Genomic DNA, 23,012 nt, shown 5'->3' on the forward strand with positions numbered 1-23,012 from the left:
TACTGCTGCAGAAGTAGAGACTTGCTACTGCTAATAGATACACATTAAATCCCGTGTCAGATCTAGGCAGGTGGAGCTGGGGAGGTGGAGGGGTTTAGAGATAGCACTGCAGGACTAGCTTATACAGCAAACACTGAACCAGACTATTTAAATGTTGAGCAAGCGATATCATTGGCTGCCGGATCAGCAGAGGCCAATCAGCTTGTGCCATGCGGTAATACCGCATTTGCAATTGCTAGTAGGCAAAAACAGAAGGCACGTTTCTATTACAGATTTGCGCAAAACTTTTGTGATTTTTTTCTAAATGTCGACAAAAAACTATTGCGAAATGACGCCGTTTCCATTAACTGATGTTATGCGACTAAAACTACATTTTTTCCTCTCGCGATCAGTAAAATCATTCCAAAAACCATGGCAACGGACGTTGGTAGGTTTATGTACCGTATCCCAGCCACTGCACTGGCCATTATTATTAATGGAAGGAGATGTATGTGTGTTTTCCAATCATTAATGATAAGGAAAGACCCTTATACTTGTGAGCGGCACATATGAGGTGTTTCTGGGTTTCTCACTCATTTCTGCTTCGAGGTCTTTGATTGTGGCATTTATTTGAGGTTTAGAATCCAGTATTCCTGTAATTATTTTGTCTTTTATGAATTTAGTAAATAACTCTGTCTCGTATTCTGTCCAAACACACCGCGTCATCTACGTCAGGTGACCTGTAAATGCGCAAAAACTGTTTCCATTGCAGTTTTGCGAAATATTTCTTTTTCGAACTGCCTGAAAAACCACCTCATGCGAGCGTAAAAACTTTTTTGCGATAAATGGGAGTTTTTGCACAGGCAAAGAGTCTCCGGATGACTTACTACTGAAGTGTGCATACGATGAACACTTTACTATCCCATGAGGCCACATGAGAGGATTTTTGAATGACAGTGAAGCGACGCAACTGACGCTAGTTCACATGATAATAACAACATGGCGGATGTATATTACATCCATACTACACACACTCATACTATACAGAACGTTATGCATGTTAATAAGCAACTAGTTAATAGTGAGAATTAGACCCTAAATTAAAGTGTTACCAAAAAAATACTATGGAAGTTACGTAACTTCCACTGAAACAGGAAGCTAAGGCGGGACATATTGAATAGCCCCTCCCCCTTTTCAAATAGCCAATAGCGTTTAGTTTACCTCACAGACTGCAAGTCGTACTTCACAGCACCATGGAAGCGAATCCGAGCGCTGATGATACGCTGGATTCAATAGTAGAGGTGTGAATAAATGCTGTCCATTTCATTATTAACCACCGTACAGTTGGACAACGGAATACAACTCGAGCGTTTGAGCAACCGAACTCACATCTCCAGCCCATATTGCTTTGTGACAGGTGGTGTTTATAGCACAGGGGGCGGAGCTTTAGATTCTAGAGAGCATTTGATTGGACAGAAGATGTGATGAGAAGCTGAAGTCCGCTGTGATATGTCATAAAAATCCCTGATCCATTTTAGCGGAAGTGAGAGACTGTAAGTTTTGAATGCAAAAACACAGCAGCTTATTCATAACCTTAAGGCTAACACATTCATACTAAAAGCTAAAAAACTTAAATTTCAGAGGGCCTTTAATGGGGGACCAGCAACATTCTTCAAAATATCTTCTTTTGTGCTCACGTATACAGGTTTAGAACAACTTGAGGGTGAGCAAATGCTGACAGAACTTTTACTTTTGGGTGAACTATCGCTTTAATGAGCAAACTCGTGCTCCAGACCTTGGGAGGCGTCCAGTTCCCGGCCAGCCATGCCGTTCCTGCCCAGATCCCTGCGTTACGTGACTGGCTCCAGTCAGAATCCGAATCTTTATTTGTCATTATATAAACGAGTACAACGAAATGATATGCAACAAGTCCCCGGGCTGGCAGGGGTTTCTGGAGGTTGTCCACGAGGAGAGGACCTCACCTTCACTCTTCTTTTGCAATCTGGCCCGCTCGCCCCCCTGGGCAATATCACTGCAAGCCCAACATCTATGTCTGGAAGATTTCACAACATAAGCCCTGTGTCTCTCCTCAAAGTGCTTTTGCAATGGAAAGAGTTTTTAAGTCGGATTAAACGCTGCTCTCTGCCAACCTGCCGGCTTGCCTCATCCCAAGATGTTTTTCATTCTGAACTGAAGAATAATGTAATAATGATATAGAATAAAACCTGTTGGTTTTGGACTGTAAAAAATAATCCTGTTAAAAAACGGTAAACTACTGGCAGCTGTGGTTGCCAGCATCATACCGTAAAAATACGGTATGTTACTGTTTTTGAAATTAACAGCTAAATATTGTTTTGTCAGCTAGAGTATAAAACTGTAATTTAACTGCATTTATAGCTGTTTAAACATTAACAGTAACACGCCGTATTTTTACGGTATGATGCTGGCAACCACAGCTGCCAGTAGTTTACCGTTTTTTACAGAATTATTTTTTACAGTGTGTTTTCTATTGTAATATACTTATTCCTGAGATCGAAGCTGAATTTTCACTCCAGTCTTCAGTGTCACATGATCCTTCAGAAATCATTATAATATGATGATTTATTATCAACATTGGAAACAGTTCTGCTGCTTCATTTTTTTTTTTGTGATACTTTTTTTCAGGATTATTTGCTGAAATAAAAAGTAAAAAAAGAAGAGCATTTATTCCAAATAGAAATATTTTCTAACAATATGAATCTTTATTATCACTTTTTATTAATTTAACACATATTTGCTTAATAAAAATGTAAATTTCTCTTTAAAAAAAAAGAAAAGAAATTACTGACCACAAACTTTTGAACGGTAGTGCATATTGTTAAAAAAGATTTCTATTTTAAATAAATGCTGTTCTTTTGTTAAACTTTTTATTCATCAAACAATCCTAAAAAATAAGTAGCCTATAACTGCAAAAATATATTACTGTTTACAACATTGATAATAAATCATCATATTAGAGTGATTTCTGAAGGATCATGTGACACTGAAGACTAAGTAATGATGCTGAAAATCCAGCTTTGATCACAGGAATAAATTACATTTTAAACTATATTAAAATTTAAAAACGTTATTTTGAATTGTAATAATATTTCACAATATTACTGTTTTTTCGATCAAATAAATGCAGCCTTGATGAGTCATTAATTCCTGCAGTACAGGATCAGTCCTGTTGCATTCTGTCATTGTTTAAGTTCACAGGATGATGGCGAGATGATACAGTATCTGAATGTTACTGTATGCAGTCGACAGACATGCAGAAATGTCCCCTGAACCCAGTCCAACCATTCAGATCATCTCATCATCATGTACTGGCCATCATCCACACACCACACTCCTCCACCAGTGCGCCTGGGGGCCGTCCTGCGCTCTGATTGGCCGAGCGCTGAGGTGTGTCGGGGGGTGTGTCTGTACGTCTGCATGATCATCTGTGCGTCATGACGCCGTTTCCGGGAGGCGCGCGAGACCTGCAGCTGCAGTTTGACAGCGGCGGAGGCGCGCGACAGGACTCGGCGGAGGTTATGTGTTTATATTAATTATTATAAATGATATTATGCTGCAGTGATCGCGCTGACAGCACCGTTACAGGCTCATTGACGCCTCGAGACCCGATGTTCGACGAGCACTCGCTGCTGCAGCTAAAGGTCAGAGTCAGTGTTGTTATGTGAAGTGAAAGGAGAGCACTTCTATTCTATTCTATTCTATTCTATTCTATTCTATTCTATTCTATTCTATTCTATTCTATTCTATTCTGTTCTGTTCTGTTCTATTGTAGTTACTCTTGCTATGTTACTGTATATTAGTTTTTTTTATGTATTAGATATCGACAGTATAGTCTGTTTAAAGTCATACAGCAATGCTTTTGCAACGCTTATCTGAGCATATCAGATCGTTTTGTTTGCATTAGCTGCTATGCCTTTTAGATATGAGAAGAGCAGAGATTTTTGCTCTTGTTGTGAAAGTTACATAATATAATATTTTATATATATATATATATATATATATATATATATATATATATATATATATATATATATAATATATATATATAATCACAGGTGCAGTTACTGTTTTCTGCTACTTTCTTATGACACTGTTTGAGTGTTAATCTGTGTCTCGAATTGGGGACTTTTAATTTGTTAATTCCATAGTATACCTTGACTGTAAACTTAAACTCACTATAAACATTTTTATATGACATTATTAATATTAGTGAAAAACAAGAAAAGTATGTAAATCAGGCTTTGTTTAAATTTGTAGGTTAATCTCACAAAAAATCTAAAAGAAAAAATATTTATACATTTGCATAAAGACTGTGTTGCCTATTTTAAGTGCAGTTCACTTTTTGTATTGTTTTGTAGTTCATGTGTTTTTTTGGTAACTATCTTAGAGTTAGAGCTGTACGATTCTGAACAGACAACTAAACAAAATAACGTAATTTACTAGAGGTTCTGACAAAATGTCAATTTCTGCAGTTTGTTAAAAAATATATTGAATTAATTTGACGTCATTATTATTATTATTTAAATCGGGCTGAGTGAATGATTCAATGACTCACTCATAAAGACTTTGCGATCATTACTGGACGACGTGTTTTTGAGTCTAAATGATTCAATGACAGATACATTTTTAACAGTCACTTGTCGCCACCTACTGGTGTAATAATGTTATTGAACTCAATTTGAAGTTACTTTCAAAAGGTGTTCATATCCGAACTTTTATTCCGGTACTAATTTAAATGATTGAATCAGGATCGGCATCTTTTAACGATTAATCGTGCAGCTCTAACTGGAGTATTATACCATGATATATGAATTTGGGAATCATTGAGTATCAAGTGGAATTATGACCATCTGACAACATTATTGTACTATGCTATCACCACAGTACTTGTTGTTAAGGTCCAGTTCCATCATGTCAGACACACTACATGATAATTTAGTGGTTAATACTGTCCTTTAATCCTTTGGTGACCTCTTTGTGTCGTATCACCAGCTAGCTGAGCATGCATTTACAAGACCCTCTCAGCGCCGCGCAGGCATCCTCTAATCTGCGTTTACTGCGCTGTTTTTCTCCCAAACCTGCTGTAATTCACTCTAAACTGCTCTCCCACAGCACATCTGCGATGTTAAGGGCGCCTTCTTCAAATATTCAACACGATAAAGCTGGTCGCAGTGTTATCAGACAGATTGCTTATGCTTTTAATGTGTTTGCAGAGCTGCAATAGAGAGTTTATTATGTGGTATATGGGCATCTTAGAAGACCTGGACTGATTCATTCGAGTTAAGAAATAGTCGTCTCTGATGCTTTGTTCGGTGTAAGTGGGATTTTTCTTATCCTAATCCAAAGAGGAAGTGTAATAGTGATGTTTGCTCTAGTAATAATTAGTTTTATTGGCCAAAATCTGAGCATCTTCATTCATTTGTCCACCTGTTTTATTGGTTCCAGCTCTACTGTGACAATTGCGTTCAGGGATAAACTGCTGTCGAGCCCCAATAAACTCAAAACTTTTGACAGTGAAACTAGTACTGTCAGCAGAGACGGGCATGTTGCTGGACACGGGTTCTCGCGGACAGACTGTGTGTTGAAGCATGCATTACATGGCTCTCTGTAATTTGACCTAGATCTTGCAGTACCTGTCTCAGATTTACCAGCTACATAAATGCCATCTGGGTTTTTCCATCTCAGTTTATAATAACTGATGTTTCATAATTTTCTGGGAGATTTGCACTACCAGTTCTTCAGGTTGCAATTTAATTAGGAATCCATAACAGTAGTCTGTCTAACTCATGCATTATATTCTTCTCAAAGTCATGTATGATAGATGAATTTACTTAAAAAAAAAAAATCTTAACAAGAAAAACTATTTTTTTTTCACCATATAATGACTTGTGTCTGTCACATCTCATCATGTGACTTTACTTTAGTCATTTGGACTATTCTTTTATGTTTACATTAAAGTCAGCATGAAACGATTGCGATAGTGTTTTTCTTTTCTATTTTGATGAAACGGCTTCTCGAACAAGAACAAATGTAGGGGCGGAGCTTGATTTTGTCTGTGGGGAACTGATTGGATGGTTGTGGTTTGCTATTGGTTGATCTCAAGTTAATGACAGGTTGTCAGATTCGTTTTTTCTTTTCTATTTTTTCTTTTTTCTTTGCTATTTTGATGTATATCCGAGTGAAATGGCTTCTCGAACAAGAACAAATGTAGGGCGGAGCTTGATTTTGTCTGTGGCGAACTGATTGGATGGTTGTGGTTTGCTATTGGTTGATCTCAAGTTAGTGACAGGTTGTCAGATTAGTTTTTTCTTAACTATTTTCATTTTTTTCTTTTCATGTATATCCGAGTGAAATGGCTTCTCAAACAAGAACAAATGTATGGCGGAGTTGATTGGATGGTTGTGGTTTGCCATTGGTGGATCAGGTTGTCATATTTGGTTGCTCCATTTGTTGAAAGTTCTAGAAAGTCCCAAGCTCTCGGTAAACTAGTACTAGTTCGACAAGTTCGACAAAGAGGTCAGCAAATGGGAAACTCATAATTGCGGTAATTCCACCATTTGTAATTTCTGCTACACATTGGTTAAATTGTAACTGGCATTGCTTGGCTAATACAACAGACCCCTGGACACAAACCAGACTGTCCTATTCTCGCTGCGGGGCCGGTGTGTAAATTGCTAAAGCAGACACACTGCTTGAAGCACCAACCCCCATAAACTTGCATAACTGGACGTTCTGTGAGGGTCATGGAGTTTACTTTGTGTTTTCGTAGTTGTGTTGACCTTTATTTTGCCGTAGGCCTCAGCTTTATCTGTCATGACATCTGTGGAGTATTTTAGTGTTTAATCTTTGCAAAATATATTTACAGAAAATTCTCTTTTCCCATGTCAAAGTAATAGTTGTTAAAAATCTGTCATTATTTACTCACCCATATGACGTTCCTAAGTTGTGTTTTCCATGCAACACAAAATTTTTAACCTCTCGCTTGTAGGATTGGGTATCGTTTGAATTTTAGTTATTCCAATTCTTATCGATTCCCAGTTTTGATTGCAATATGGTTAAACAAATAAATAAGTCAAACATTTCGATGTCAAAAGTATTTATTCTGTGTGTTTTTGCAAAACATTCCATTGCAACCGAATACCACAAGAATCAGCAGCCCAAAGAACTAACTAATAAACTAGACTAATATAAATTTCAAACATTATTAAAGACAAGTAAACAATCAGCAATACAATGAGAACAAATTAGCAAATTAGCAATAGCACAAATATATACAACTGAACAGAGTTCAGAAATTGATATCTCATGTAAAATAACACGGCATAGTTTTCTTTTTATATTAATCCGTATTAAAGTTACAAAAGTTATTCAGTCAAGATCAGTGAGTGATTTTATTTTTATTTTGTTCTTTGACTAACAGTAGCCGCGTTTCCATTACCCTTCAGATTGCGCAAAGTGAAATTGCGAATTGAAAATACGCCCAATGGAAACACGTCAATTTCGCAAAAACTCCCATTTATCGCAAAAAAGTTTTTACGCTCGCATGAGCGCTTTTTTGAGTGTCTGAGTTTTTTCAGGCAGTTCGAAAAAGAAATATTTCGCAAAACTGCAATGGAAACAGTTTTTGCGCATTTACAGGTAACCTGACGTAGACGACGCGGTGTGTTTGGACAGAATACGAGACAGAGTTCTTTATTAAATTCATTTCATTCATTCAGACAAAATAATTACAGGAATAATGGATTCTGAACCTCAAATAAATCCCACAATCAAAGACCTCGAAGCAGAAATGAGTGAGAAACCCAGAAACATCTCATATGTGCCGCTCACAAGTATAAGGGTCTTTCCTTACCATTAATGCTTGGAAAACACACATACGTCTCCTTCCATTAATATAATGGCCAGTGCAGTGGCTGGGATATAGTACATAAACCTACCAACTAGGGGTGGGAATCTTTTACCATCTCACGATTCAATTCGATTCCGATTCTTGAGGCCACGATTCGATTCAAAATCGATTTTCGATTCAAAAAGATTTTCGATTCAAAACAATTCGATTTTATTCATAATGATTTCTAATCAGGTTTCTGATCATGATCTACTCTCATCTGCTTTGCTATACAATAATAGACTTCTAACCAACATCCTCTTGTTATTTCCAATGAGCAATATAATCCTTCAGACAAAAAAAAACAAAAACATTTTGCTGTAGCAAATTCACAAACAGTTTTCGTTCAAAAATATAGAATTATGTACCAGAAGCTATCATATAATGCTTGTGGACTTATGCATATTCTGAATAATTAGTAACATACAATGTCGCTCTTATACACAACTAAATAATAAAGAGTTATGACTTGAAATGTTTGCTGTATACCACAATCAAAAACAGCTTATACAAAGAAAGTGAATGAACATCTGCAGAGAGTAACTTGCAGTCAAAATGTAACTTTTTGTGACTGGCATTGCACATATTGCATACAGATCTGTTTACAGCATATTGATGTGAAAACTAAACAATACAGAAATTAGCTCTCATACAAAAAAATACTAAATAGATCACAATGAAATTGCCAATTTTCCATACGTTAGCTTTTAACGAAGAGGGTGCCGTTCGGATTTGGCTGTCTGTTATGTGCACGCCACAGACTGTCCGCGGCGCGCACTGCACGTCCGCTTCAGAGTTCCGCCTTTTGCGTTCCGTCAATGTTACGTTATTATAATTTTTTTTTTTTTTTTTTTTTTTTTTTTAGAAAATCGATTTTTGACATTTATGAATTCAGAATCGTCCACGTCCCGCATCGCGATTAATCTAAGAATCGATTTTTCCCCCACCCCTACTACCAACGTCCGTTGCCATGGTTTTTGGAATGATTTTACTTAACGCGAGAGGAAAAAATGAAGTTTTAGTCGCATAAGATCGGTCAATGGAAACGCTGTCATTTCGCAATAGTTTTTTGTCGACATTAAAAAAAAATCGCAAAAGATTTGCGCAAATCTGTAATGGAAACGCACCTAGTAATGACACAGACGACAGCAGGAATATTAGGCTACTGTCACTTTAAGACCTGATGCACTGATCCATTATACTGTTACACGCGAGTTTTCTTTCTCAACTCTCTACATTAACTCAACACTTGACCGACTGTGTTTACGAGGATATTTTGACTTAATTTTGTGTGTATTTCTCTTTTCAAGCTCAAGAAAACGTGAAAGAGAACTCAATTCAGTATTCCTGTGCAGAATTGAGATTTATTTCACATCTTATTTGAATGGTTTAAAACCACATTAAAATGATAAGTCTAATCGAAATTAAAATTTTATAACAAGTATCCAATTCCTGACCTTAAGTATCGATTTTCGATTCCCAACCATACTCACATTTGAGTATCCTAATGCGCTAGTTTGAATGTGCAGAGACCTACGATGTTTTAAACCATTACTGTTTTAATTGCATAGACATGCACATTAACCAAGGGTTTACAAATGTACAGTGTGAAACTCAAAACCTGACTAGCCAGGATTATGTAATAACTCTCAGTGTCAAACACGTAAGAGATAATATACAGTCAGACGGTCATAAACGCTAAATAAACGCTAAGCTTGTATTACCCTGAAGGAGTTTTATTGTGCAAAATGACCATCTGACTGTAAATGACCTGCGTATTGCACAGCCACTTACCAAAGAAATAAATAAATAAATGCATGTGAATTTTATTTATTATGTTGAGAGGAAAAAGAAAGCAAAGTGAGAAAAAAACAGCCTGGGCTAATATATTGTTTAGCAGTAAACATGCAAAAATATTTGGCCGCAGAAGGCCATGTTTGACCAATCAGAAACAAGTATTATTTCAGAAAAGCCACAAGAAACAATGAAAACCAAATCGGCCTCCACTAGCACCATTACATGATTGAGTGTCTTTAGTTTTACGTAATTATCATCACAAATTTCCTCTCATGTCAGAACATGTTTAGCTTCTTCTCTCTGCCCTCTCTGCAATGTTTTCTTGCTCTCGAAATCATAAGCAAAATGCCAATCTCTCCTCGTCTCTTTCTGAGGGTGTTTGTCTGACTCGTGTTCTACCGTTTGGAATCTGACACGTCTAATCAGACCCTTCTTTTTTAGTTATTCAGCATAAGAGAATGGGAATGTTCTCGCTCGCTCTGTTCCCCCACTGTTTATTTTCCTAAAACAGGATTTTCAGGTCGGGGCTGACTAGTTTTTCAGTCCTAACCACCTGTCTGTGTCTCTGTAAATGTTAACATCAACGTCTCAATGACTTTTTTAAGTAGAACATGTACAGTACACTACTGTTAGGGGTCAGTTAGGATATATTTGTATGATTTTTTTCTTTTACAAATCACAATGCACTTTTGAAAACTGAAACTTGGACATTCTGCCAAACATCTCCTTTTGTTGTCCATTGAAGAAAGTAAGTCTGATGGGTTTGGAACAACGTGAGGGTGAAATGATGATAAAATGTTAATTTGTATCCCTTTATCTGTCACTTTTTCCTGCAAATTCTGCATTTACTAATGTACGTTTATGCATGCATGAACGCAATTTTTACGTGCGGTTTTCTTTTTGTGAAAGTGTACACAGACGGCTTCTTCCTCCCTCAGATGTTTTCAGACTGAGTTTTCCACTTTGTTTAAACATAGACACGCACGTGTATATACTTTACGTATTTATTGCAACATCAGCACGTTGGGTTTGAAGAGACCTGTTGAAATACAAAACCACTTTTTGGTTAACCCAGGCAAGGCGGTATCGCTAAACCCAGTGACAGACGGAAAGACAGACTGACTTAATTGACCCCCCGAGGGGAATTTCAGTTACCAACACAGAGCAGTTTTAAACGTGTCGTTTCCTGCGCTTTGACCTGATCTACTGTTGTCTCACTGCAGATTTAATCTCAGAAGCTTCTGTCCTGACAGACGATACTGAAGTTGTGTTTGCTGCTTAAGTCCGTCTGATGAGGACTCTAAACGTCCATCACACTTAAATGACCATGTCAGAGGCAGACAGACCGTAAGCAGCTCAGGAGAGATTGTGAGTTAATGAGCCAGGACTCTCTGCTGAGGCCTGCAGGTGCTGTAAATTAGGCTTGCTACAACCACACTGTCGAATTTACGCATGTAAATTTCAGTTTTACCCAGTAAACAAGGTATTGAGCACTGCACAAAGTCGACCAGAAATGACTGTAATTGCTCGTGCAAAACTTTCCACCACAATGCCTGGCTGTTGCCATGCAGTTGCTTGCTAGGGTGTCATGAGTGGTTGCTGGGTGGTTGCTGGGTTGTTTCTGGGTGAATACTGGGTAGTTGCTGGGTGGATGCTGGGCGGTTGCTGTGTGGTTGCTGTGTGGTTGCTCGGCGGTGGCTGGGTGAATGCTGGGTGGTTGCTATGCAGTAGCTGTGTTGCTGGGTGAATGCTGGGTGGATGCTGGGCGGTTGCTGGGTGGATGCTGGGCGGATGCTGGGTGAATGCTGGGCGGTTGCTGGGTGGATGCTGTGCGGTTGCTGGGCGGTTGCTGGGCGGTTGCTGGGTGGATGCTGGGTGAATGCTGGGTGGATGCTGGGTGGATGCTGTGCGGTTGCTGCCTGGATGCTGAGTGGTTGCTGGGTGAATGCTGGGTGGATGCTGGGTGAATGCTGTGCGGTGGCTGGGTGGATGCTGGGTGGATGCTGTGCGGTTGCTGGGTGGATGCTTTGCGGTTGCTGGGTGGATGCTGTGCGGTTGCTGCCTGGATGCTGAGTGGTTGCTGGGTGAATGCTGGGTGGATGCTGGGTGAATGCTGTGCGGTGGCTGGGTGGATGCTGGGTGGATGCTGTGCGGTTGCTGCCTGGATGCTGAGTGGTTGCTGGGTGAATGCTGGGTGGATGCTGGGTGAATGCTGTGCGGTGGCTGGGTGGTTGCTGGGTGGATGCTTTGCGGTTGCTGCCTGGATGCTGAGTGGTTGCTGGGTGAATGCTGGGTGGATGCTGGGTGAATGCTGTGCGGTGGCTGGGTGGATGCTGGGTGGATGCTGTGCGGTTGCTGGGTGGATGCTTTGCGGTTGCTGGGTGGATGCTGTGCGGTTGCTGGGTGGATGCTGTGTGGATGCTGGGTGAATGCTGTGCGGTGGCTGGGTGGATGCTGGGTGGATGCTGTGCGGTTGCTGGGTGGATGCTTTGCGGTTGCTGGGTGGATGCTTTGCGGTTGCTGCTTGGATGCTGGGTGGATGCTGGGTGGATGCTGGGTGGTTGCTGGGTGGTTACTGGGTGGATGCTGTGCGGTTGCTGGGTGGTTACTGGGTGGATGCTGTGCGGTTGCTGGGTGGTTACTGGGTGGATGCTGTGTGGTTGCTAGGTGGATGCTTTGCGGTTGCTGTTTGGATGCTGGGTGGATGCTGGGTGGAGGCTGTGCGGTTGCTGGGTGGATGCTGTGCGGTTGCTGGGTGGTTACTGGGTGGATGCTGTGTGGTTACTGGGTGGATGCTTTGCGGTTGCTGGGTGGATGCTGTGTGGATGCTGGGTGAATGCTGTGCGGTGGCTGGGTGGATGCTGGGTGGATGCTGTGCGGTTGCTGGGTGGATGCTTTGCGGTTGCTGGGTGGATGCTTTGCGGTTGCTGCTTGGATGCTGGGTGGATGCTGGGTGGATGCTGGGTGGTTGCTGGGTGGTTACTGGGTGGATGCTGTGCGGTTGCTGGGTGGTTACTGGGTGGATGCTGTGCGGTTGCTGGGTGGTTACTGGGTGGATGCTGTGTGGTTGCTAGGTGGATGCTTTGCGGTTGCTGTTTGGATGCTGGGTGGATGCTGGGTGGAGGCTGTGCGGTTGCTGGGTGGATGCTGTGCGGTTGCTGGGTGGTTACTGGGTGGATGCTGTGTGGTTACTGGGTGGATGCTTTGCGGTTGCTGCTTGGATGCTGGGTGGAGGCTGTGTGGTTGCTGGGTGGATGCTGGGCGATGGCTGGGCGGTTGCTGGGTGGATGCTGGGCGGTGGTTGCTGGTTGGTTGCTGGTTGGTTGCTGGGTGAATGCTGGGTGGATGCTGTGCGGTTGCTGGGTGGATACTGGGTGGATGCTGGGCGGTTGCTGGGCGGTTGCTGTGCGGTTGCTGGGTGGATGCTGGGCGGTTGCTTAAAAGTCAAAAGAGACAAAAGAGTAATACACAAAAGCAATATTTTTCCCTTTAGATTTATGTTTTCACTTCTTCATTATTTATTTCTTGACAAGCTTTCCTGTAGGCTAATTCATTGATTTGGTTTGTTGTTCTTCAGGTTAAAGTGGATAACAGGTGAATGTCATGAATCCGCCTGTAATGTGATGTGATGAATAGCCTACCCAGGGCAAGGGTCGAGTGGATTTATTTAACAGTATTTGATTGAGTCATGAAAATGTATTACAGGCTAATATTTTTTTCCCCATATGTGTAGATTGCAAGTTGTTTTAGAGGGGAATTTGTTGTATTTGGAGATGAACTGACCAATACTTTTAATGATGTTTTATAAACAAAGTTCGGGAGGAGCACGTTCAAATAATCAATCCAATCTACTCGTCATCAAACAATTATGTCTACCCTAATCAGCATGACAAGAAGTATATATATATCCACTCTGTCAACTCACATAATATTCCTTGACAGTTTTCCAGCATCCCTCCACCACCCCGACTCCTCACTCTTGGCTCAATCTTTACAGCCAGGAATACGGGGGGAGTACTCTGGGTTCGGGCCGAATACCGAGCCCGGAGCCCTCTCCTCGGACAGCACGCCAAATACGCATTTATTCTATCTGACTTATTTGTAAGTGTGAACTAGTGAACTTATATTTGTAGTAATTTTCAGGTATAGTGTCGATTTTTTTTTTTTAGCAAATGCACTGCGAAAAAGCGTTTTGGGTCGTTTTGGAAAGTCTATGAATCTTTTTTTCCTTTTCAAATCTTAGCAGATTTAGTTTTTATATTTTTAATTAGCGTGCTTTGCTTGGTAAAGATGTGTCTTTGAATTCACCCTGTGTAGAGCACCATTGCTTTAAGCTATACTCATTAAAACGTACATCTTTTGGCCCGTTCCGTTGTGTCACTTCTCATAGTTTGAGTGTTTTTTAAGTTCATAATAAAAGTGGTCAGGTAAACTGTTTAGTTTCCTGAACAATGATGTTTTTCGACACCCCAACTTTACAGCATAAAGGCTTTTTTTTAGAAAGTAAATAATGCCTATTTTGATTTTATGTTGACGTCCAAATATAGCAAAATATATCAAGATGTGTCGCACCAAGTTTTATGTAAAAGTAGGCCTTTAGACATTTACATTACATATTACATATTTGATGAATGCTTTTATGCAAAGCAGGGTTGCTATAGTTTTAAATTTAGCTTCTTTTTATGTCTTTGTTTGTATTTTCAGCTTATTTCTTTCTTTTAGATTCATACTTTCACGTCTGACCTATTGTCCTTGGAGCCGAATCCTGAACGTGCACTGATCCGTCACTGACCACAACCAGATTAAGAGCTGTTTAGTCATTTCAACTGATTCAATGATTTCAGATATTATTGTGTGACCGGATTCCACTCAAATGAAAGCACTTTCCCAGTCATTTTAAAGAATGACTTCAGATTGTTTCGCTCCCAGACGCTGATGTCCTGCGGCCTTAATGTTACCGTGATAATGTTACCGTGAGAAGTGTGCCATCCTGATGTCACCGGGTTTTGGTGTCCGGTTTTGTTGCGTTGGCCCCTCGTCCACCCCCAACCCCACAATTTAGGTCATGTTGTGTGTTGAATTGCAACTTGAAACAAGACACGTACACCAGGCGCGTGAAGCATTTGCCACTGAACCCTGCTGGACTATGAGTACTTTCCATGTGTAAAGACACACAAACATCAGATCACATGTATAAACTCAAGAGGAAGGTGTGGTTTTGTTGTGGTTTTGCACATGCTGTTCTGACTCAAATTCTAGTGGGAATGAGCTCAGATGTTTTGTATTTTTTATTGTTTTGTTAGCTAGTATCTTTGATAGACGTCATGATGGATTTCATGCATTGATGACTTTCAGGACACTTCATTCAAACAGACTGTAAGTGCGTGTAGTGTTTCTGTCCGGGCCGCCCTATATCTCGCTTTTAATCCACTCTTATTATAATGCTGTTGCAGGAGTCGTCATTGATTCACTAAGATCGTCCTTGGCCGTCCAAGACTCTGTCCTGAAGCTAATAACTAATCCATTACTCCTCATAATTGTTGGTCTTAGCTCTAACCTTATGATGAACTTCATTTGTTGTTAATTATATTGTTTGCATCAGTTTCTTACTACTTAAAAAGGTAATATAATTAAAAACAGGATATTTATTTGATCTTGGGAAATAAAAGAGTTCAGTCAGTGTATACTGTTACTCTAGAGTCTAGACTTTGGTGGCGGCAAAGTATTCACACATATATATGCAAATTGCAATCATATATAATTGATATATGTGCGAATTTCATCTAGTGGAAGCGTTTGGTACTGCGCCCAAACAAAATCTTACTGAAAGCTTTTTTGTTTTTTGTTGAGATATTAAGCTTAAATTTGGTACACAGCTTATTTAGATTTATGGCTTTGATTTTCTCACAGTTTTAGAGTAAAACGTGTTTTGGAAAACATATAAAAAAAATTTATGATATTTTTTTTGCATTTCTCATAACAATAAATGTAAAATTGTATAACTTTTTTCACTTCAGGAATAATATGTCAAGTGTCATCTTTAAAAAGAGGCCAAACTTAAGTCTGTGGTCCAAAACATTCACGATTTAAGTTGGAAATTTAGTTTTCAGGTCCATGCTCAAAAAGTGAATAAATGGATTATATCTACAGCATAAATATAATTTTGTACAAAAAAATCCCCTAAAAATACAAAATATTGAATAAAAAACATTAACGAACTAAAATATAGAACAATAATTTCATAAAAAAAAAAAAAAATCAAATTTTTGGCCCACATTTTTTAGGGTCAAAACTCGCCAAAAGCCAAACCTCGAATTAATTTAAGTGGATTTTAGGGGAAAAAACTAAAATACTATTGAGAAAAATAAGTGACAGAAATGTTTTGGCAGCGTCCACTGATCTAGAATGGAAATCGCTGCCCCTGGAAAACTCTACATGCCATATGGTTGTACTGTCCAGCCGGATAAATACCGTACACATGTACTTCTGGTGGTGTGTTGGAAATGCCCTGGCGTTTGGCCCGTGTGTCTGTGACTGTGACCACTGGCTGCTCTCGCGGTGTCTCCTGCCCGGTGTGTGTCCGGCTGAGACGAGTGAACAGGGAACAGTGTGTCCTGGCGGAGCGAGTAGGTGTTAAACATGGAGCCGCACACATTCAACAAGCTCGCATTACATACAGGACCTTTGTTTAATCGCACGAGTCTTAGGCCTACATAATCGTGAAGCGGCGAAGTATTTATTCTACTGCGGCTGATTGGGTCGCCTGCTCATTTTTTACATTTTCATTTCATTGGTGTTCAAAAGCCCTCTGTGGTTTATGAGTATAAATATAAAAAAGCTAATGGTCAATTGTTTTTTTTTTACTTTTTTATTACATTTTAACTAAACACATACATATACATTTCCATGTAACATAGAAAACAACAACACACACACACAAAAAGAATTAGCTTCTCAGTATTTTAAACTGATATTCAATACCACCTCTTTTCTTAGTCTTCTATTAACACATTTCCAGCTCCACCACTTTTTAAGAACGATCTGAAAAGTCCCCAAACTCCATCATAAACCGTATATTTATCCCTTAAAAATATAAGTTATCTTTTCTATTGACATATCTGTTACCATTTCTATGGTCAATTGTTAAAGCTACACTGTGTAGGATTTTCTCCCATCTAGTGGTGAAATTGTTTATGACTACCCACTGAATATTACTTTCTAGCCCCTCCCATTCCGAGGGCGTTTTAACTCCTACTGTGGGCGTATTATTTCAAATCTGCCGGCAGTCGCGAGTAATCTCCCCCTCGCATTCGTCTCGGTGCCACTGAGTGTCAAAACGCGAAAGGCGAAGCTTGAATTTCCAGGTATGTCCCTCTTTGGCACATGTATTTTCAAGATGGAGGCGCAACATGGCTGCCGCCAGTCGAGCGACTCGCTCGTATGTATTCTAAATGGCAGATTATACGCTTACGAGAATACTTGATTAGTTGGTAGAAGTAATTACACATTAATGAGCACATGTCATTTTGAAAGAACAAAGTGTTTTTTGCTAAGAATCAACTTAAAAAATTGCACAGTGTAGCTTTAAAGTCTGTACTTTATTTAGTGCTGCAAAATATTTTCACAATTTTAATATAAATCACAGTTTTGCATGCTACCGTTTCCATAGTAGTATGCAATACAGTGCAATGCATAAGTGAATACACCCATGCTAAAGTTGACTAAAAAGAGGAATAAAAAATCATATTTTGGAAATTGAACTTAATGCCTTAATTAAAAAAATTAGGAAAAATCCAACCTTTAAGGATACCAATTTTCTTTGTGAATGAATAATGTATCGTAAATAAATAAATGTTCTTCCTTAAAATACATGGTGCATAAGTGAGTACACCCCTATGTTAAGTTCCCATAGAGGCAGGCAGATTTTTATTTTTAAGTATTTTTATGCATAGTATCCTAATTTTTTTTTTTAAAAATACTTAAAAATAAAAATCTGCCTGCCTCTATGGGAACTTAACATAGGGGTGTACTCACTTATGCACCATGTATTTTAAGGAAGAACATTTATTTATTTACGATACATTATTCATTCACAAAGAAAATTGGTGTCCTTAAAGGTTGGATTTTTCCTAATTTTTTAAATTAAGGCATTAAGATCAATTTCCAAAATATGATTTTTATTCCTCTTTTTAGTCAACTTTAGCATGGGTGTATTCACTTATGCATAGCACTGTATATCCTTTGCGGTATGCAAGCACTCCATTTTGAACAAAATCTTTGTTCCCCAAAATAGAATTGGTTGTTAAGGCGTGGCTTAGTGAGTGACAGGTTTTTTTTCACTTACCTTGAATATATGTAACTATGGAAAGAATGTTTCTTCGTCTATAATGACATATGGAATCAGTTTGATGTTTTCCTAAATTGCTGTCCCAATTCCATTTTTATTTTTTTTATTTTTCTGAATTCAGTTTGAATGTTTAAATGACCTTTTAGTAATCAAAAAGTGTGTCTAATTAGTTTTAAATCATTAAAACACAAGTTAACACCGATTTATTAAAAGTTTAACAAAAGTTGATACTGAAAGTTCCCAGTTAAATACTGTTTTTCTTACATATTGGCCTCTATGAGGAAGTACTCTCCAGCATATGTTTTACATACTATCTAATAAACGTACATGTTTAGAAATGTTTTTGAAAAATGTTTGTGTACTCAAAGTTTACTTCTGTTACACTTAAAAGTATACTTTTATAACCTAAAAAGTGGGCCAATTTAGTCCCAAGAAGTATTGTAGTAGTACACAAGTATACTTTTAGTGCATTGAATTTAGTATGCATACTTGGAAAATATACTTAAACTTTAAATTTAATTGATCAAATTAACTTGATGAGAAGATGTTTTTTTTTTCTCTCTGGAGAATCAAGTTACTCTCCATTTCATCTCATTGCTTAGAAAAACTCTCAGTACCATGGTAATTTCATGTGATACTTTTTTTGAACCTGTTATTTATAAACTCGCTCTGAAGTCATGTGATCTAGCCCTCAGATGAACTATTAACATGTTGCATTGTGTCATAAGTTCATGAAACTCGCATGACCTCAAAACAGAGGTAAATGCTTAACACATCAAGGATATTCACTCTGTATCTGCTCAGTCTCTTTCGAGCTCGCAGCTCCTGTGGCCTGGTTTTGCTCTCTGATTTTCTCTCGGTGTCAGACAGACGCAACACAGACGTGTAGATAAGGCTATTTAGGGTGAACTTAACCATAATTACTGCTGATAAAAAATATTGCAGACAACGTAAAGCTTTTAGTAGGGCTATAATATCTGACAAGCTGTTATTTGTTGTACCTTAATTAAATTAAACGAAACTGTGATTTATGTTGAGATTAACCTGTGATTAACCCTAACCCTGGTGTGATTCTGTGTTGTTATTGCTAAAAAACGATAAAAAGTTGTTTTCATTTATTGAAATAAAACTATATATCTATCTATAAACAATTTAAAAACTATATATATCATGTGCTCCGGTTACAGTATCTATATATACAATACATTTTCTTTAATATGTCCATGTGGTTCCTCCAGGCTGATGTGTGATTCTCGCTCTGGCCCTGTCCGCCAGCATGGTAGACATGGAGAACCACTACAGCGCCCCGTCGCCGCTGAACGACGCAGTGCTGGACAGCCCGTTGTGCAGGGACTTCATCGGGGGAATGGGAGACCTTCAGGACATCTCTCAGTCCATGGATGAAGACGCTCTCAGCAGCTTCGAGGTGACCGAGAACCAGTCGTCGGGTCTGGGCTCCGGATCGGAGAGCTCCACTGCGTTAGGTACCCAGATGCTGCCACTCAAACACACTCTGACTTTTTAAGAAAAGACACTTTTCCATGCAATTGAATTGCATTTCATTGCACTGCGTTGCATTGCGTTGCATTGCATTGCATTGCATTGCATGACATTACATTGCTTTGCATTGCATTACATTACATTACATTACATTACATTGCATTACTTTGCATGACTTTGCATTGCATTACATTACATTACATTACATTACATTACATTACATTACATTGCATTGCATTGAATTACATTACATTACATTACATTACATTGCATTACATTACATTGCATTACATTACATTAATGCATTGCATTGCATTGCATTACATTACATTACATTACATTGCATTGCATTACATTACTTTGCATGACTTTGCATTGCATTACATTACATTACATTGCATTTCATTGCATTACTTTGCATGACTTTGCATTGCATTGCATTGCATTACATTACATTACATTACATTACATTGCATTGAATTACATTACATTACATTACATTACATTGCATTGCATTGAATTACATTACATTACATTGCATTGCATTGCATTGCATTGCATTGCATTACATTACATTGCATTGCATTGCATTGCATTGAATTACATTACATTGCATTGCATTGCATTGCATTGCATTAGATTACATTACATTACATTACATTGCATTGCATTACTTTGCATGACTTTGCATTGCATTACATTACATTACATTACATTGCATTGCATTGCATTGCATTACATTGCATTACATTTGCAGCTGATTTGCAAAGATGCATTGCATTACATTACATTTGCAGCTGATTTGCAAAGAATAAAACCAGGAACTACTCTACATAAGAATGCAAATCCAGATGTTATTGCTTTGCTAACATATTGTTAGCATTTAAATTTTGTCAGACTTATGCTTATGAAAGAAAATGAAGAGAAACAATTTGCCAATATGATAAAAACATAAGATATATGAAAGAAATATCATCCCAAAGAAAGGGTTTTTTCATCATCATATCTCATAATGGGATGTTTAAAAAAAAATGCTTGTTAAAAATTGTTTTAAAGTAGTTCAACATGTTTTTGCCTTCATATACTTGCATAGAGAATGTTGTGGTTATTATGCAGCATAATAACTTTCATATGCTGTCAGGCAGAAAATGAAGGTGTTTCCTCATTGCTCTCAGCGCATATCCCACTGATTTGTCAGATGTTATGTATGTGCAAATTATCTAGAATCATTTGACATGTTTGACCTTTTAGACCTCGTTGTGTTGCAGTTTTTGGTTAATCTTGTGGTTCTGGAATGTCTGACCTAGTTTTCACTTCTAGAAGCTCAATGGAATCCGTATTATTTCTGTGAACAAACTTCACATTCCTAAATTTAAACCTCAAGGGCAGAAATGATTTGTTTCAGAATCATAACCTGCTGTTGTGGTTGAGTAGTGTTGTAGTGTTGAGGTTAAAACACCATACATGAGAAATGAGGAAATGACATCATGGAAATGTGTGATGATGAAGCAGCAGAAAGTCAGAGCAGTGAATTGGATTTCTCACAAGGAGGTAAACAGGTGGCTTAATGTTTTGTCATAAAATGTTGTCAAATGTAAAGATTTTGAAGTATTTTAGTGATTATTAGAAGACTAATAGTAATTTCACACTGCTCTCTTTGTTATTACACTGCAAAACTTTGTATATATGTGTGTGTGTACTCATAATGTATGTACTTAATAATAATCTGAATTGTTTCTTGATCATCAAATCATCATATTGGGATCATGTGACACTGAAGACTGGAGTAATGATGCTGAAAATTCAGCTTTGATCAAAGGAATAAATTACACCTTACTATATATTCACACAGAAAACACTTATTTTAAATTGTAATAATATTTCACAATATTTCTGATTTTACTGAATTTTTTAATCAAATAAATGCAGCCTTGGTGAGCAGAAAAGACTTCTTTCATAAACATTAAACTCGGTTGTGTATATGGGGACGGATATATAGATAGATTTTGTATTGTAATATATTGTATGTATTTTAGTGTGTTTCTTTGCCATTTTTATTTATTAAAAAAATTCTATTCTATTCTATTGAATGACATTGATTTTCTAATTCCCTTATAGATCATTTTTAAGTGTGCGTATTTGTTTTTTGTTTTGTTGAATGAGTGACTTTCTAGTCGTGATTTAGATCACTTTTAAGTGTGCACATGTGTTTGCTCACTCGTGTAGATGCCCTGACTCCTGCGTCCAGCCCGTCATCATGTGTGTACGGTGGCCCGGCGGGACCAGAAGAGTTCACCTCCACCTCTCTGAACCTGGAGTGCCGCGTGTGCTCGGACCGCGCGTCAGGATACCACTATGGAGTTCACGCATGTGAAGGCTGCAAGGTGAGACACCCAAAAATGAAAATGAACCCATAATTTACTCCAGGGGTTAATAAAGGGCTTTCTGAAGCACAGAATATATCCATATATAAAAAATATCCATATTTATAACTTTATAAACTATAATCACTGGCTTCCGGTAACGGCCGTACCCGCGTGTCTAGTTCCGGCGGGAGAGTGACCTCTGACCCGACGCATGACGTATGATGTAGGAGTAGCGTAAGCTTAGCTGAGAGTATGTGTTGTTGTTTTGTTTTGCTCAATCCTCTGCGCTTCCTCGTTCATCAATACGACTGAAGTTTTTCTGTATAACTACTCTCACATGCACTGACGACGCCCCAGGACGCACTCTCCTGATTGGCTCTGAGCAGAAAACCGGCCTCACTAAAGGTCATCGAGGATGTTTTGCCCTCAGATCTGTGTCTAAAGGACACATTAGTCATAATATTGCTGTCAGAAAACAACAAAAATGATGGGACTTGTTCTCACCACAGATGTGTTTACATGTGTTTTAATGTCTAAGAGCTGAATGAAGGCCAGAAAAACACTTTTTTTGGAAAATTAAAACATTTTGAAGTATTTAAAATAGTGAGCTCGAAAGAGACTGAGCAGATACAGAGTGAATATCCTTGATGTGTTAAGCATTTACTAATACTGGAGCCAGTTGTTTGTTGCAAATAATATGTGCTAATATATATATATATATCAAGTCAAGTCATCTTCATTTATATAGCGCTTTTAACAATGTAGATTGTCTCAAAGCAGCTTCACAGAGATAAGCGTATAATTTAGGTAACAGAGATTGTTTCGGCTTTACAGCAGAGTTAAGTTATTTCCATCTAAAGTTAGTTTTAATTGATTTGGTTCCGTCGCAATGATCATTTGTTATTAAATTAGGGGCCGCTAAGACGACACCATTCTCTCTACACAGACTTTAAACGCGAACCTGTGAGAAACGCTGATGGCGTTCACATGCGCATTTAGAATGGGTTCTATAGTTATGTGCGTTTGAATATACGCAGGTTTGGAATTCCCTACAAGCCAAGCCTAAACAAAATACTTGTCTTTCCTTATAAATTTT

General features: G+C 38.5%; 1 protein-coding gene across 1 annotated transcript in view; it reads left to right on the forward strand.

Moving 5' to 3' along the window:
• Positions 1-3,429: 3,429 nt before the first annotated feature.
• Positions 3,430-23,012, forward strand: part of pparab (peroxisome proliferator-activated receptor alpha b) — a 36,298-nt gene continuing 16,715 nt past the window's right edge. The window contains exons 1-3 of the mRNA XM_084398003.1: positions 3,430-3,659; positions 19,289-19,534; positions 21,777-21,934. Coding sequence (XP_084254129.1) covers positions 19,327-19,534; positions 21,777-21,934 — 366 coding nt within the window. The 5' untranslated portion in view covers positions 3,430-3,659; positions 19,289-19,326. The remainder of the gene's footprint in view (positions 3,660-19,288; positions 19,535-21,776; positions 21,935-23,012) is intronic.

This window comes from Rutilus rutilus (genome assembly GCF_951802725.1).
Source record: "Rutilus rutilus genome assembly, chromosome: 23".
Taxonomy (NCBI): domain Eukaryota; kingdom Metazoa; phylum Chordata; class Actinopteri; order Cypriniformes; family Leuciscidae; genus Rutilus; species Rutilus rutilus.